This window comes from Diorhabda sublineata, chromosome 3, assembly GCF_026230105.1.
Source record: "Diorhabda sublineata isolate icDioSubl1.1 chromosome 3, icDioSubl1.1, whole genome shotgun sequence".
NCBI lineage: Eukaryota > Metazoa > Arthropoda > Insecta > Coleoptera > Chrysomelidae > Diorhabda > Diorhabda sublineata.
The window spans coordinates 6664357-6680822 of NC_079476.1; the positions used below are offsets into that span (position 1 = coordinate 6664357).

Below are 16466 nucleotides of genomic sequence, written 5' to 3' on the forward strand. Positions count from 1 at the left end.
GCTTTTGTAAGCTGAATATTATACTTTATACTAAAGAAAAATGCATTTTTCTCTTGGATTTAATGATTTATTCTGAAAAAGCAACAAACTAACATTTGGTCGAAATTCAACATTTTGTTGTTAGGGAAGATGTGGAACAAACAAAATAAAAAAAAATTGACATAATAACATGTATTCACTCCTCTTGCATTGATGGTTGCTTGCAGCCGGCACGGCATACCTTGAATTAAATTGCGAATCACATTTTGGTCGATGTTATCCCATTCCTGCAACAGCAATATTCTCAGCTCCTGGGCAGTTCTTGGTCTTGGTGTGTGTCTGCGGATCAGTCACACAGTCTCCTTAACTCGTCCTAGACATGTTCTATGGGATTCATGTCTGGGTTGCGGGCTGGCTAGTCAAACCGCCTAATTTCTACCTCATCTCCAGATACTCCCTGACAATTCCGAATGTATGTGGTCTCGCATTATCATTCATCTCGTTGAGTTGTAACTCTTTTTCGCCCATACCCTGATCTTCTAGTGATCAGGTCAGTCTCCAGAAAGCGCTGGTACACCGTTAGCACACCACAAAGACTATCACTAACAATTCTTGCAGTTTCACGTTGTCCCCGACCATCTTGTAACAGCGTAACAATTTTTGCCACAACAATCGGATCTTATGGGCATTATGGCTCTATTAAATCACTACACTTTTGCAATCGTTAGGTGTTACACAAAGAATCCACAGTAAAATGGAAAACAGGCAAGGGAAATGTGAATGTTCAATGTGCAAAGGCACATTTTTTATCAAAGTCGTACTCTAATACATCAAATGACAGCTGTCAAGTCTTGGAGAAAATTTGCTTTAACGCTTACTAATCCTTATCAATATCAATATTGACGCTAAAATTATTCGCAATTTCCGAAGTGACCCGAATTTTTTGCTCGCCAGTATATATATATATATATATATATATATATATATATATATATATATATATATATATATATATATATATATATATATATATATATATATATATATATATATATATATATATATATATATATATATATATATATGATGATTTTAGGTCTCAAGAAATCAAAATCAAAAACTTGAGCTTAAAAAATTCTTTTGCCATGCCATTCCACTATCCTTTTTTTCCGGTGATGAATCTGATTTGACAACACTTTCAATTCCATAGTGAATTTTTTCGTTGGATGAAAATATATTATCTCTCATTCAGTTTTTGTTTTGTGATTGTTTGTGATCATGGTGTAATTTTGGTCATATTCAAATTTAATATTATTTTTATACACACGTGGAGAAGTATTGAAAATAAAACAATTTTACTTCTTTTTTCAACGGCCGGTTCACACAAATTGGTAATTATATTTTTAGAGAGAGAGTTCTTACTCCTCGCCTATACAAGTTAAGTTCCATAAGCACCTTTTCGAGACATTTTTTTGAATAAATCAAAAGTGGTTCGCAGAATATCCTTAAAAAAAATTCATTATACCGACATGACTAAAGAGCATCGTCTGACACAAAAAACGAAGTAAATATATAATTGATGCGTGGCATTGCAAAACTCACTCTATCCATTTTTGGAAAATTTTCAGAATTCATGAAAAACTGTGTTAATCAGCAACAAATAAGTAATTGCTTTTATCCAAACTTATCCATCACATCTAAATAGCGATTCTGATAAGACATTGAATTTCAGAGTTATACTTCTTGAATACAAACTTACATTGGCCTATAACTGAGTTGAAGAAAGGCTCTCCAGCTGTCGATATATTATTTCGAAAAGATTTTTTGAATAAAAAGCGTTTTGCTTCGTTAAATTAGAAATGCCAACTAGCAGGCCTCTTGAAACTTCTCCAGTTGTACATTTCAACTTCTTCTCCCATTTAGAATACATTGCAATATTCAGAAAAAATTGAATGGTATTCGGAAGGTTGAATAATAATCAGGAGACGTCTGAGTTTTTTCTTTATTAATGCAAATACTCTATCGGATGGTGAAAAAGAGTGCTCGTTTAAACTTTTTCTGTGTTCATGTTCTATCCAAGTATAGCAAAATATCTTGTCCGGTGTCATGGGGCCTTTGGAAGATCTCGTCACAATGGTGAAATTGTAAATATACAATTGTCTGCTGTAATATGCACATTGGTCAAACCAAATTTTTTGACAATCAAACGACATAATAAATAGGTCGCTTTGTTCGTTTTTTAGCTTCTTATGAAAATCTTTGTACCTCACTTTGTGAACAGCATGTTCGATAACCAACTTATTAGTTTCTTGAACATCTGGTTCCCTCTTTACTTTCCCTTTGAGCTCAATGCATTTGGAACATGCATTAGATATTGGTGAACCGAACCCTATGTTGTAATCCTGCTCAAAAATATTACTGAAAAACGTTCTCTTGGCTTTCAGTTCATCAAGCTGCTGATTATTGTTCATACAACAAAGCTTGAGCAGATTTAAGTCACCTGAGACATAATGTCTTTGGATCAATTTACCACGAAAGTAATGACTTTCAACACAACTTAGTTTTTCAAGATGAGCCTTAACTGCTGCTCTTTTTCTTGGACCTCTTTTAATCTAGGTCCTTCTCTCCACTCTACCGGTAAAGTTCTAGACAGTAAAAATTTTTTTGAGAGGAGTTTGATTCGAAGTGGTGAAATTTCTTAGATTTTGACAAACACGAATCAGGAATTATTGAGTTCCAACTTTTCTAACAAAGTACTGGGTACTCACCGTTTTTGATGGAACGTTTTTATTTACAGGGCGGGATAGTTTTATAGGAAAATATTGAATATATTTCAAAATAAAAGTATCCTACTGGATTTTGTCTCTATGGGAGTAAAACTGTTTACAGTAACTACAAATTGGGTCCTTGTGCAGAGATCTTCTCGGGCCCCCTCTGTAAGTGTCAAAGTATAATATAATTATTGCTTTAAAAATACCAAAAGATTCGTAAAAGAACAATTATTTAAATAAAATAAAACAATAAATTTATTATGTTTCAAATCTCTTTATAAACTTAAATTACAAACAAATAATATCACACACATTGTAGTTTTTGAAGGAGCATGCATGCAGATTCAAAATCCACCGTTACCGGGATATAGTGAGTTTTGCAATGCCACGCCTCAATTAGTATATGAAAAAAAAATTATTGATTGGGTGCCCAAGTTAACCCAGTTTTGGGGCTACTTGGTCACGTTTGTGAAATAAGTTATAAATTCCATTTGAAAAAGTAATATGCCCATATTAGTCAGAATTTAGATAAAATAAGCAGAATTAAACTTATACATATGAAAATTTTTTTTATTTTTCAGGAATAAAACACTAAATTAAGTGAAAGATTCTTTTAAACTTGTTATAAAGCTCTATAAACTAAATGAACATCCGTTTTTGATTATGATGAAAAGTCAAACTTTTGGGAGTCCAAACAAAAGCTATCTTGTAAAACGTTTATGTTTGCGCAAAATCTTTCTTCAAAACTCATCCTTGCATAGTCAAAAATATCAAAATTTTGTGATGTTGAACTAGAATCAGCTTCATATTTTGATTTTCACTGGGCATCAGTCCAAATGTAATTCGACAGCAATGCCATTTGCGTTTAGCTTAAGATTAACTGCATTTGTATAGGTTTTTCTATTTGCCTACGAAACTTCAAAATGCTTGTCTTTTCTTTTGTCCTTAACTTGCTGGAGCTGTGTACTAAGCTCCAAGCTGAAACATACTCAATGGTTTTACTTTGCAAGTACTCTGAAATAAGGGAAGGGACCCAAAACAAATCTAGTGAGACAAGTTAAAAAATTGGATCGTTACTTATAAGATTTCTAGCTGTGGAATGGAGATTTGCTGTCTAAATTTCCATTGAAGATTTCTTTAAAAATAGTAATTAAATTAATGAATTTACACTGAGTTCACTGATTATGAATTTTTCATCAACAATTGAAGAAAGACTATTCGGGGCGCCCTCGGGCCAGCTACTTAACCAGTCCAGGCCTGCTCCAATAGTACTCTTGCGAACTACTTATGGGAACCCCGCGTAAGACATGATATAAAAATAAAACATTTGTTGTGTTCTAGCAAATTTATTGCACGTTTTGACATACGCAGCAAAAATTATTGCTCAATTTCTTATTAATAATATGATTTCATTTCAATAGGGATTGTAATTTGGTTTATGTATGGGATCAAAATTACCTAGTCATATCTTGTGTGTTACCATCGTCGTATTTATTTTTAATCTCATCGTAATTAAGTGAATTCGTTAATTTAAACGTTAATGTTCTTGTAAACGCGTCTTTTATTTGACAATCGAAATATTATGTAAGTTTTCAATGGAAAACATTAAAGTAAAACTTACTGTTATCTAATTAGATGTAAACTTGTATTGAAACTGAAAAATTTTGTGGTTGTGCTAAAAATCCCATTCGAATTTAATTTTTTAAACAATTGTGCGTACATTTTCTTTAAATAGAAGAGTCTAATTATAATGTACCCAAAAACACTTGTTTATTTGCAACTTGACAACAATGTTTTGGTTAATAAATTAGTTGTTATTGATGTTTGACTTTTATTCAACTTTCCAAGCTAATTACATATAATTTGATTTGAAATTTATTTAGTTTGTACAGTTTTGCCTCGACAATAGTATGTACGTTAGGGATCCGCCCACTCTTTCTAGGAGATCCGTTGTCACTTTGAACTGCGTCTACGGATTAGTGCCGGTGGATGTGGCCTCCTTGCTCGATTTTCTGTAAAACTCTGGAGGCCGACTAATCAGAATGCTTACTATCTCGTATGTTCTCGCTTTGTGTACGCCGGATTTTTTTCTAGGCATCATTAAATATTCCTTCATGATTGCACCCATTTGCTTTTGCCCAGTTTATTACTTCCGCCCTCGATAGGTGGCTGAAGTCGGGATCATTGAAGAAGCTAGCAGCTTCTTCATCACTTTCACAGCAACGAAAGTTCCCTGTTGATGGAGAATGACCAAATGAAGAGCAGTCACATGAAGTGGAATTACTAAAAAGCATAAGTGTAACGAATGTTACTTAAAAATGGGTTTTACGAAACAGAGGAGGGTAAAAATCGGCGAGTCCTTCCGAACAGTTCGATAGTTCCAGTTAAATTGAGTCATCATTTTGAGGTTAATCGCCCGAATCTTCACACCAAAGAGGAAGAGCACTGAATAAGGTGCTTCTCAACACTGCATGTAAACTCAAAAAAAAATAATTAATAAAAACTTTTTTCTTGATAAGTTATCAGGTGGCAAAGATATGTAAAGCTCATACTATAGTGGAAACCCTCATAAAACCATATGGTAGCTATTATCAAACAATACTGTCCATAGACTCATAATTGGCATGTCAAATGATTTGAAACAATCTCTGATTTCTTCTATCCAGCACAATTAATTTTCTCTCCAAATAAATGAATCTACTGTACGTTTGATTGACTGATAAGGGTCCGCTGTGGTTTTTTGCCTGGAAAAGGAGTCTGCCAGCAGGTAAGTTTTCAATCTAATAATGATTTCTAGTAACAGGTACAAATTACTAGAATTCAAATTTGGAGCAAGTACATGTTAAAGTTGGTTGTACATTCATCTTTAGCATTTTATAGCAGAGCTGTTGTTATGTTCTGTATTAGTTAGAAAGAAGTTGGAAGAGGAATTTCACTGTTTCTGTTCTCCTGGTCTTTACATTTGGAAATGTAAATGTCGTGCTCCGCGATCCTAAGTGGATAGCCGTGCAACGATCTTGCTGGAATTGGAATAGCGCTTATGAATTAGGCAAACGGACTCGAAAATGAATAGATCTCCAGCACCATGTTCCCGCATTTTGGCGTGTATTAAATCCTTTTAATACTGTAACGTTTTTCGTATTTATTTACAATCTTTCTATTCGGGAGGTGAAGTGATAAACACTGTCTTCACATATCCAATGTATGTGTAGCCATTGTATTTAAGGTGCTTAATTGCCATCTTGTCCATAACTAAACTGCAAATAAATGTTTAGAAGATACTTGAACTTTAATTTAAAAAAATCCAAAGCTTCTAATGTAAATCCTGAAAATGCATTAACTGAACACTACCACTTAGATAGACTTACGGTGAGGCAAACAGTTTTCAAATTTATTTCTGACATAATCATGGTGGGGCGAAAAAAAGTACAGTGATTTTTCCTACAACCACATAAAAAATTCTTCAAAAAAACTCATTTTTTAAATATGAAAGTCAATTAAAACAATATCACACATGTGTTTCAAAGTATTTCAACATATGTGTTGAAAAGTGAAAAAATCCTACAAAATATTTTTTATTTTGTAATAATAAAGATGACAAAAACAAAAAGAATGATTATGAAATATTTTATAATTAAAGAACAGAAAATGAACCAATAGAACAATATATTTTTTGTAACTATATCATATACCTAACAAGAACTAAATAATTATTAATGATTTTGTTTTACTTTTTTTCCTCGGACGTTATAAAAGTACACAAACTGCATTGTTTTTGGGTTGTGCAGTGTCAGTATATTGTTCAGCATTTTGTTCATGTTTCTATTTGCAATTTCTTTCTTTAATGTGCTTGTGTTGCTAATGACATTCATTATTTTATTAGCTGTCATTATTCTATTATTTGCAGAAATATCTATGTACTGCTCAGCCACGATAGAGGATTTCCACCCTCCGTAGGGTTTTAATGCAGCTGTATCTACCAAATTTGTTGCAGAAGAACCCCTAAAGGTGTGGCCCGTATATTGTTCTGTTGAAGAATGTTTTCCTTCACTAAGGAGAATAGATTTTCATTCAACTACTTTATACATTACCCAGTAATAGTAATAACACTTAATTTTAACTTATCTTGCAGACACTAGTATGTATTTGAACAGAAATCACAACAAACTTTCAATTTTTATTTTAAACACTAATATAACCTCAAAAAATCATATCGTCTACTTCTTCAGTCTTCTTCAATTTGTCCTTTTGCCTTTCGCCACCCAGCCAGATTCATACTGTACTCGCGTATTCCCTCTATCGTTCAAGACTATAAGAAAAAGAAGCATTTCAATACATGTACGTTTTGTTATTTTTTAGTACATGTGTGAAATAAGCTCTTTTCTTAGGTAAAAATGAGTGTGTAATCTATCATTTTCATAAGTGGTCGTAGGAAAACTATCTTTATATCATTGAGAGTATCTACGAGTATAAAATAACTAAAAACCCAACTTAACTTTAGAAAATACTATTATAAAGTAAAAAATAAGTAATAAGAGTGGCAAAATATAATATAAAAACCAATTTTTCAATAGCGACCAAGCAAACAGTGAGTCATAAAATGGTTATCCAAAATGACCGACTACTACTCTGTTCTAAGGTGATTACTGACCTCTAGCCGTAATAAGTTTGTAATGGCACTAAAACTTTTTTCGACAAGACATGTCGAGGGAAACACGATAATAAACTTTTACACAATTCCCCACAGTCCAGAATATTTTCAGGTATTTCTACCTGCAGCCAAAATTTTTTATACCCTTTTTTAAGTAAACTTTCAGCTCCTTATTAGTGCTAAGCTCGAGAATGGGCAGGTAGATATTTACTTTTCCGACACTGGAAATCACTAATATCGATCAACTTTACTTTTCTTTACGAAAATCTGGAAACAAATTCCATTCATTGTCCAGTAACAAATGAGTAACGTTTATCATTTACATTCGTAATTATATGAGTGATGAATCAAATAAGTTCATACAAGATTACAAGCGTACACACCACAAGTCGTATTAAAATGAAAGTTTGAACAAGTGTTGCGGACGGGACGACGGCCGGCGCGGCAACGGGTCTCGAAACGTTATACTGAATATGGAATATGCAAATTTTCACAAGTAACAGTCGCTGAGCTTCTTGAAATATTTTCTGCCCATATTGGTAGAAGTCAAGTCTGTATTTTAGTTCTTCACTATTGAAACCAAATAAATTTTCATGAACACCTGCTTACGATTGTGAATCCCCATTTATTGTCACGTCCAACGTAGAACCCCGTCGAGTCGAGGACCACCTGGACCACTTTGAGAATCACGGCTCTAGAGTGATGACAATATTCCATTAGGTCAAAATTAATTTAATACCAGAACGATAGATTTATTTGTTTCTTTTAAGTGCCTTTTTGTTATAAAAACACATTTTGAAATTATAAATTATATACAATAAACTAAACCAAAACTAGTGATAGTTAATTTTAACACAGTGATATTGTCTCTAGTTACCACCTACTGGCCATTTTTTATCGAACATTCTGTTCTTCGTTATCTCCAGCTCCCCTATCTTGGTTTTGATTTTGATTCTGCCCTCCCCATTGAAAACCACCTGGATTTTCTTCTGGTAATCTTTGGTAATCTGAATCATCTGGAAGAGCATCAAACAATGTTCTCCTACAGACAAAGAAATATAAATAAGTAAATGTATATGTAACCAATAATTCTTTAGATTAGATTTTTCTTGTTAATTTTTTTTAATTTTTGGGTATCTAGTTTGATACGAGGTGTGTTAAAAAATAAGTAAATGAATTTTTATGGCAATGAATGAAAAGAGCTACGAGTCACACTGACGCAGAACACAATTTTACGTTTGAATAAGATCCTACTGCGTATCTTAACAATTTTAGACACTGTAATTTAAATCGCGTTCTGGGTCATTTGGATTCTTCCGACTCAAAAATATTTTAATATTGCGGTGATTTTCGTTTAATTTCAGTCAATTTTTTCTTATTTTCCAGTTATACTAGGTATTTATTATAATTAGTTATTGTTAGTGCAGTCAATTTAATTTTATGGAGTTTAGCAAAAAAATTTTTTGTAGGAAGTGGATTAATTTATTTCAGCAACAGTAACTACACACACACAGCGATATATAACAGAAGGCCTACCAAGAAAAGAATATTTAATTCAGTATAAAATGAAACTGGAATCTGGCTAAATAGATTTGTTTTAGAGATTGGTTAATGTTATATAAATAGATGTAATCGGTTCCGTGCATATGTGTTGATATGTCATTAGTCACATAACCAATCATTATTATTATTATTACAAGGACTTAAAGTTTGTAAATTCCTTCTGCTTATAATAGATACTAGTTAGTATAAGAAAATTTAATATTTATTTCATTATAACATGACAGTTAAAAGAATGGGCTTCAATAAAAGAAAACTAAAGATGACAGGAAAATACGATATAAAAGTGAAAAGAATTAAATATCCAAGAAAGTTGACAAAATACAAAAAAGAGGGACGGCCAATTACATATACTGATAAATTTTACATTCACAGTTCACATACAGTACCGCAAGCAAAGGGATGATGGCAAAAATAAATGCTTAAAAGCAAACAATATAAATTTTGTCAAGTGGTTGAAAGAAAAATTCATATCCCAAAAAAATGCGTATGAGTATTAGATAATACTTCTTATCACGTGTAGCAACAGCTAAAGAAATCCCAGAGCAATGAATGAACAGAGCAATCGCAATTCAAGTGATAAGCAGCAATTCTGTGGAATGCTAACGCTGGTCCAGGATGAGAAGCTCAAATAATTTTAGTTTAAAAAAGGAGGGTTTTAGTGGGTTGTACAAGTGCAGTACAGCCCCACACACCTGTAGGTCCCATATGGTCACTAATGATAATCATCTTCGGCTAAAAAGAATCTAATGTACTCACATGAAATTTGGTGTCTTTAAAATTTTAACACCACCTCTTTGTTGTGGAAAAACATCTTCTAAGAAATAATAAATGTGTCCCACTGCGATACCCATTAAATCTACATAAACGGCATTACCCAAAAGTACAGAAAATGCTAGAAGGATCCAGGGTAAGTATGGTGCCTGAAAAAATAAAAAAGTAATATATTAAACTAATATTTTGGATAAGTAAGTTGGAATTTCTGAAACCTTTGATCATATTCATACTGAATACACTGTTTACACCACCACTATGTTAACACTCACAATTACACAGTTTACTTTCAGTCTCTGAAGACCATAACTCAGTTATCAAAACGCGTCATATAGTATAATTGTGAGTGGTGGTGTAAACAGTGTATTTAGTATGAATATTTTAGAATTAAAGAATTAATTGCGAATAATGAAATTTGAAAAATTATAAAATTCAGTGCTGATTTATTTTGGATTATCTCCATATGATTACAATTATGCTAGGATAAGATAAATCAAGGGAAAACAGAAAAATGGAAGATAAAAAGCAGAAGTAGAGCCTTCTCAAATGTATATGGTACATTTTTGAAAAATAAATAATAGAAAAAAATACTTTTTATAATAATAATTAGAAAAATGACAAGCTACAGAGTTAAAAGATTCATTTGAGACATAACAGATATTCAACTTTACTTATTAATGAATTACCACTTACCTGGAAATTTAAAAGGCCAAAAAAGTTCAATCCTACATAGGGGTTTCGTCTGGACCAAACATACACTAACATGATTGTAAATGCTTGTCCTAAGAATATTAAATTAACAAAAAAAGCAAATCCCTAACTTCAGTTAAGGAAAAGGCTTTTGTTACTATAGAATCAGTTTAACTCTAGAATACTACATTATAATAAATTTTACGAAGAGAGATTTTCTTCGGCTAATTTGTCATCACTCGTTTGAGTTGCAATTTCTAAAACTGTTTGTGATAATCATACTGAACACAATCTTCATACTACACCAACACTCACAATTACACTGTGTGACGCGTGTTTGGATAACTGAGTTATCGTCTTCAGAGAATAAAGGTAAACTGAAAATAATTGACACTTGTTATTATAGATCTAATGATAAAAACAATATAGTTGAGAAAAGCAATGCAAGTTTAAACTTGTTGTAAATTACTCATCAAATTTGTTTATATTGTAGTTTCTATATACTTTTATACAGTAACATACACTTTGCTATAAATTTTATTAACTGCTTTTAGATGCTTAATGGCTAGAAGTTGAAATATATGAAAAATAAGTAGGAGGTGCCCCTATAAACCAAAGGGTGAATTGGGGAAATTTAGTCAAATTTTAATTCTTTGAATTCGGGAAGTAATTTTACATAGGAAACGTAAAGAATGGTGTGAGGTCCACGCAGACCAAAATAATTAATTATTAATTATCTCTACTCTCAAAGACGAAAGAAAATATATATATATATATATATATATATATATATATATATATATATATATATATATATATATATATAAAAGTCATCAAATTTACAACACAATAGTATTAACATAAAATGAAAGTAGTATTCTAGGATTAAATTTCAATCATAAACTTTCAGATTTAAATTCTACTGTGAAAAAGGATACAATCATACACACTGCTCCAAACAAAAACATTAATACAAAGTCAGCTGTCCTGTTCCTAAATGACCCTTCCTCTAGCATCCTGCAATATCTGTATGTAAAAATCATGTTGAAAAAAAAGTTGAATCCAAATGTGCCAAAGAAAAGAAATGTAGTTACAAGTCTCCATATTTGACCCTGTTTTACAATCAAAATTGGATTAAAGTATAACTGGAATGGGGATGCTAGCTCCAGTTGCTAAAAAATAAAACATGCATATATTATTATTGAGTATGTAAGATGCCATTATGTCACTAAATTTAGCAAACCACCCAAAAAACAGTAAGCTTAAAATTAAGTGCCACATTATGAAATTTTCAGCTATGCAAGTTTCTAAGAAATTGACTATTGCAAGTTTAATGTTCAAAATCAATGGATAAAGGAAGTAGAATGCTTCCACAAATAAATTCTAACTGAATGTCCCGTTATTGGATGAAAGAAAAAAATTTTTATCAAAAATATTATTACTATTCTCATATGAAATTTTCGACTTTCACACTTGTATTTTGAGAGTAAAAATAATTAAGTGCTCCACTAATGCTTATTGAATGCTGCAGAATATATGAATTTTTCCGAGTTTTCTCAGCAGACCTATATAATCATAGACTCTTGTGGCCTCGTTAGGACCTAAATATTTAAGTGCTCTACTAATGCTAATTAGGACCTAGCAAGAACACAGCTACCTGTAATTTTCCAATAATTATTGTGTTCTGAGAAAACTCGGAAAAAATTCATCTTTTTGTGAAGTTTTTTACTCTACGAAAGAAGAGAGAGAAGAAGAATGCAAGAAATTTTTTTTTCTACCATTGAACAATAGTGCATTTAATAATGGAAGCATTCTACTTTCATTATCTATTGATTTTGCATATTCAACTTGTGTTGCTTTTCTTCATTCTAAAGTTAACACAACAGCCAATTTATCAGAAACTTGCACATAGAAAAATTTTGTAATATTGTACTTAGTTAGCAATTAATTTTATGCTTATTATTTTCCCTCTCTGCTTGCTAACTTTAGTGACATCATGCCACTCCTCTTGTTTAATTTTTCTTCAAATATTTTGAATATTCCTTAGTTCACATATTGTTGTACAATGGTCACTTCTGATTAATTTATTCTTAGGGTCGAGTTCTTGCTATACCTAACAACAAAGCAAATTTTGTACTTTATACTGCTTTTCAGTATCATGGAAATGAAAATGTTGAAATAATACGGAAATAAGTTGATAACACTAAAGACATTGAATTAATACAAAAATAAATGTTTAATATTGATCAAACACACCACCCAAATAATCAGCAAACAATACATTTAACTGGGCGCTAATTTGTAACCATACTTCCACGGCTGAAGGGAGTCAATTGATATTAAGTAAATTGGATGCCACCAGCTTTTTAAGAAACAAAGTTAAAAGTGAATGAAAGGAAAGGTGAATGAATTAAATTAATAAAAACTAAACAAACTATTTCCGGAAAAGATTCTCGAAATTAATATTTATTGCTGAAAACAATTAAAAAGGTTACACAAATAATAAATTTATTAAAAAATAATAAAATTCGTATTAACTACATATTCGAGAATGCAAAATGAGCAAAATCAGTTATAAATTAAAGTCAACTCAGATTTATATATGATAAAGATAAGAACTGGGACTTATCCATGGAAAGCTGGGTTGGTTGCAGCCTGCAACTGAATTCCAAGTTATTGGAGTTGAATTTGGTGAGTATGTTGTGGTGCACCATTTAGGTTTTTTATAATGGTCAAACTCAAACCTGGCAACTGTAGAACAGGGATGATAAAGAATAATATCAGCACAAATTTCACAGACCTTACTTGATTTTATACTTTAGTTGTATTATTTAAGCAACAAAATTGAAGTTATATTGATTTCTTCAAATGGAATGGGAGGTTGATAACAAATTAATTTCTTCAAAAAGCTTAAACATTAGAATAAATAAATCAGAAGTGACTACTGTGCCACATTAAGTCAACTTTCAGAATATTAAAATATTTGAAGAAAACCCTAACAAGCCAAATAGCATGTTAGAAGTAAAAATCAAAGAATTACTTATTCATTAAAATATAAAATCAAAAACTTATTTTTCGTTTATTTACATTTTGTTATATTTAAACACAGTATGAAATGTTCTTGTTTTTTGAAGTGTCTTGATAAAAAACTTTTTACAAAAATGGATTTTGACGTTTCCTTTAACTTTGGCCTTTATCAAATTATCAAGAACATATATTATTGTTAATCAATCCATATGAAAAATTCCAAATATCAAAAATACATAAAAATTGTCTCTATGTTAAATAAATATTTTCGTAACTTTTTTCAAGAATTGTCAAATGAGAAAAATAAAGATATAATAATCAACTAAACTTACCACAGCTAAAGTTGTGATAACGCAAGCGGTTGTATATGCCCTCGTAACCGGGGGCATATTCATATATTCATTCCTTAAAGTTTGGTACGCCATTCTAATAATTATTTTGTATCAGGACATTATAGAGGAACTAATTGTAAAGAATTATTCTAGAGTATTTTTTTGGCCACATCAGAATATTTACTTATCTTACATTTGACAATTCTGACAATTGTTTATTTGTTCACTTCATCAGTAATTGTTGATATTTTATCAACATAGTTTAGTCCTCCATTTATAGGATATCTCGTTTTACATCACGCTAAGTCTTTATTTAACTCACTTCTATTTCATGCTCGAGATTCGTCTTTTTTTTATTCTTTAGCATACAAAATAAAGACAAAAAGTACAGTAAAAATATATGAATTAAAGTGGTGATAAATTTGACAATATATTTGATACAACTGTCATAGGTATTACTGAGTAAAATTTTCTAGATTTTTATTGCTCACCAAATTACTGTGACATTTTCTCTATCCATTTCTATTTGTCTATGTTTACTGCATTAGTCGATTTCTCAACAATGGAGACAATTGATGTAAAACAGAAATACGTCTATTTTTAACAAATTAGTCGTAATTAAAATAATTTAGACTTTGCAAATAACTTTTACAATTAATACAGTTATAAAGAATTCATCTAAAATGTAGAATATAAGTAAAATGGTGTAATAGTAAAGCAGTGGTGCGTGTTTTAGATACATTTTTTATTTATTTATACAAAACATCTCCAGAAATTAGTGCAAGTATGGAGGTTGTTGGAGATTATGAATATAACAGCAAAGATATAATAGGTCATGGTGCATTTGCTGTTGTTTTTAAAGGGAGGCTTCGAGAGGTCAGTGGTTTGTTAAGGAAAATCATAATAAAAATAAACCATTATTTGCTTTATTTTAGAACCCGAGTTCTACCGTTGCTATCAAGAGCATAGTGAAGAAAAACTTGGCAAAGTCACAAAATTTACTAGGAAAGGAAATTAAAATTTTAAAGGTATGTAACAATAATTTATTGACATCATTTGATAAGAGTACATAGGGTAAACTGCATAGTGATTGGCACTTTGAGAACATATACGTTTTGTTCTACACAAATAATATACTTAGTTAAAAACAAAATATTATTTCAAGTCTCCAATGTTGCACTTTGTTAGATTAGAAATCACAAGAAAAATTACTCTAAAATGTTACTAAAGCTAAATATGCAGTATTAAAAATAATCTTACTAAATTAACAGTCATTGGCACTACTTAAGAAGTCGTTAACACTTAGTACCTTAGTTATTGGCACACCAAAATAAAATGTAAATTTCTAACAGTGAATAGAATGTAATAAATAGAATATCTTCTCATATGTAAGAAAATACCACATGTAAGAAAATAAATCCTAGGAAATATTCTAAAAATATTTACCCATAATCTACAGTACTATTAAAAAACACAACATGTTTAGTGTTTTTAATACAGGAAAAAATATATAGCTTTTTATGATGAACGACATATTATACTTTCTAATACAATGGGGATGAAATGTACAGGAATGTACATAACATTTCAATCGAAAAGTTAGTAGAAGATATAAATGAACATATATAGCATAAATCTCCTCATTTTCAGCTTCACATGAACTGTCATTACTTAACAAAATCTACTTTATATAAGGGCGTTTGAGTATTGGAAATAATATTTACAACTGGCTTTTTTTTATTTCTATTGCTTTCAATATCAATTATGTCCTGTAAACATTACTGCTTTTTGGCTTTCATATTCTTTGAATACTTTCATTCAACTATATTTCTTTTATTTTATTTCTTATTTTGCCAGCCCTTGGATGTAATTACAAGAGACAGTTCCTTGGATTTTACTTTTCTGTTCTGTTTACCCCTGTTCTTTCAGGGGTATCAAATCAGTGTACATAGTTTATAATTATCAGTTTTGTTCTACTTGCAGCCATAGTTTCCATAATTTTTTCTTCTTTGTTCATCTTTTGTGTCTTCAGCTTTCTCTTGATTTTGATCATTAACATTTGTACCCAAACTAATTTTATTTGCAGATACTTTATTAAAATTACTAATTTGCTCAAAGAGAACAAGCCTCTCTGGTCTCACAATTTCTTTAAAATCCTTGAGTGTAACAACATTAGTTGATGTAAATGTCTTCTTAGCTTCACCTGAGTCTTCTTTTGTTGATACAGTATAATCTTTGCCCTTTGAGTAGTATAGAGCTTTGATATCTCAAGGAACAATTGCACATGCAAGAAATCCATTGATTATCACTGATTTTTCCATATTTGATAGAGCTCTTACTAAAATGATTAAAGTGGTGGTATGATTTTTTTCTTTGCCAAGTAAGTACCCTTCCCTTCCATAAATTTATTAATTGCTGGAATGTAGAAACATCGGCAGGTTGAAGTATTCTCGTCGAATTGGGATACAATGCAATCAATAATTGTAGCCCAAATTTCTTTATACATTTCATCAAAATTATCTTGATGCCTGGTAATTGCTAAACCATAATATTTATGTAGTTTATTGATAACTTGATGAGTCAGCTTCTTCGTATTCGTTTTGTACTCCTTCCTCCTAATCCTTTGGTTTTGTTTTTTTATATTACATCATCGCATTCCCATTCTTTTTTTATGTGCAAGTA

General features: G+C 31.0%; 2 protein-coding genes across 9 annotated transcripts in view; one reads left to right on the top strand and one right to left on the bottom strand.

Moving 5' to 3' along the window:
• Positions 1 to 1045: 1045 nt before the first annotated feature.
• Positions 1046 to 14014, bottom strand: LOC130441905 (derlin-2). Its single transcript, XM_056775764.1, has 5 exons — positions 13785 to 14014; positions 11364 to 11597; positions 10429 to 10551; positions 9721 to 9884; positions 1046 to 8443 (listed from the first exon to the last, which is right to left on the bottom strand). Exons 1-5 carry the CDS (start codon positions 13875 to 13877, stop codon positions 8296 to 8298), a joined length of 762 nt encoding a protein of 253 aa, XP_056631742.1. The 5' UTR covers positions 13878 to 14014; the 3' UTR covers positions 1046 to 8295.
• A 142-nt stretch (positions 14015 to 14156) lies between these two features.
• Positions 14157 to 16466, top strand: part of LOC130441901 (serine/threonine-protein kinase ULK2) — a 119502-nt gene continuing 117192 nt past the window's right edge. For 5 of the 8 annotated variants that reach the window (XM_056775751.1, XM_056775753.1, XM_056775755.1 and 2 more), the window contains exons 1-2: positions 14409 to 14660; positions 14720 to 14812. In XM_056775751.1, coding sequence (XP_056631729.1) covers positions 14571 to 14660; positions 14720 to 14812 — 183 coding nt within the window. In that variant the 5' untranslated portion in view covers positions 14409 to 14570. Of the gene's footprint in view, positions 14237 to 14408; positions 14661 to 14719; positions 14813 to 16466 lie in introns of those variants that run through there. The other 3 variants (XM_056775754.1, XM_056775757.1, XM_056775752.1) reach the window with 2 other exon arrangements.

Bases quoted from the DNA above. Each gene is read 5' to 3' on its own strand.
- LOC130441905 (XM_056775764.1), bottom strand. From the start codon at position 13,877: ATGGCGTACCAAACTTTAAGGAATGAATATATGAATATGCCCCCGGTT. The intron at 11,598-13,784 runs GTAAGTTTAGTT...TTTATTTTTTAG, and splicing joins TTATCACAACTTTAGCTGTG to CAACTGGAGCTAGCATCCCC. The intron at 8,444-9,720 runs GTGAGTACATTA...CTTTGTCTGTAG, and splicing joins TTAAAGACACCAAATTTCAT to GAGAACATTGTTTGATGCTC.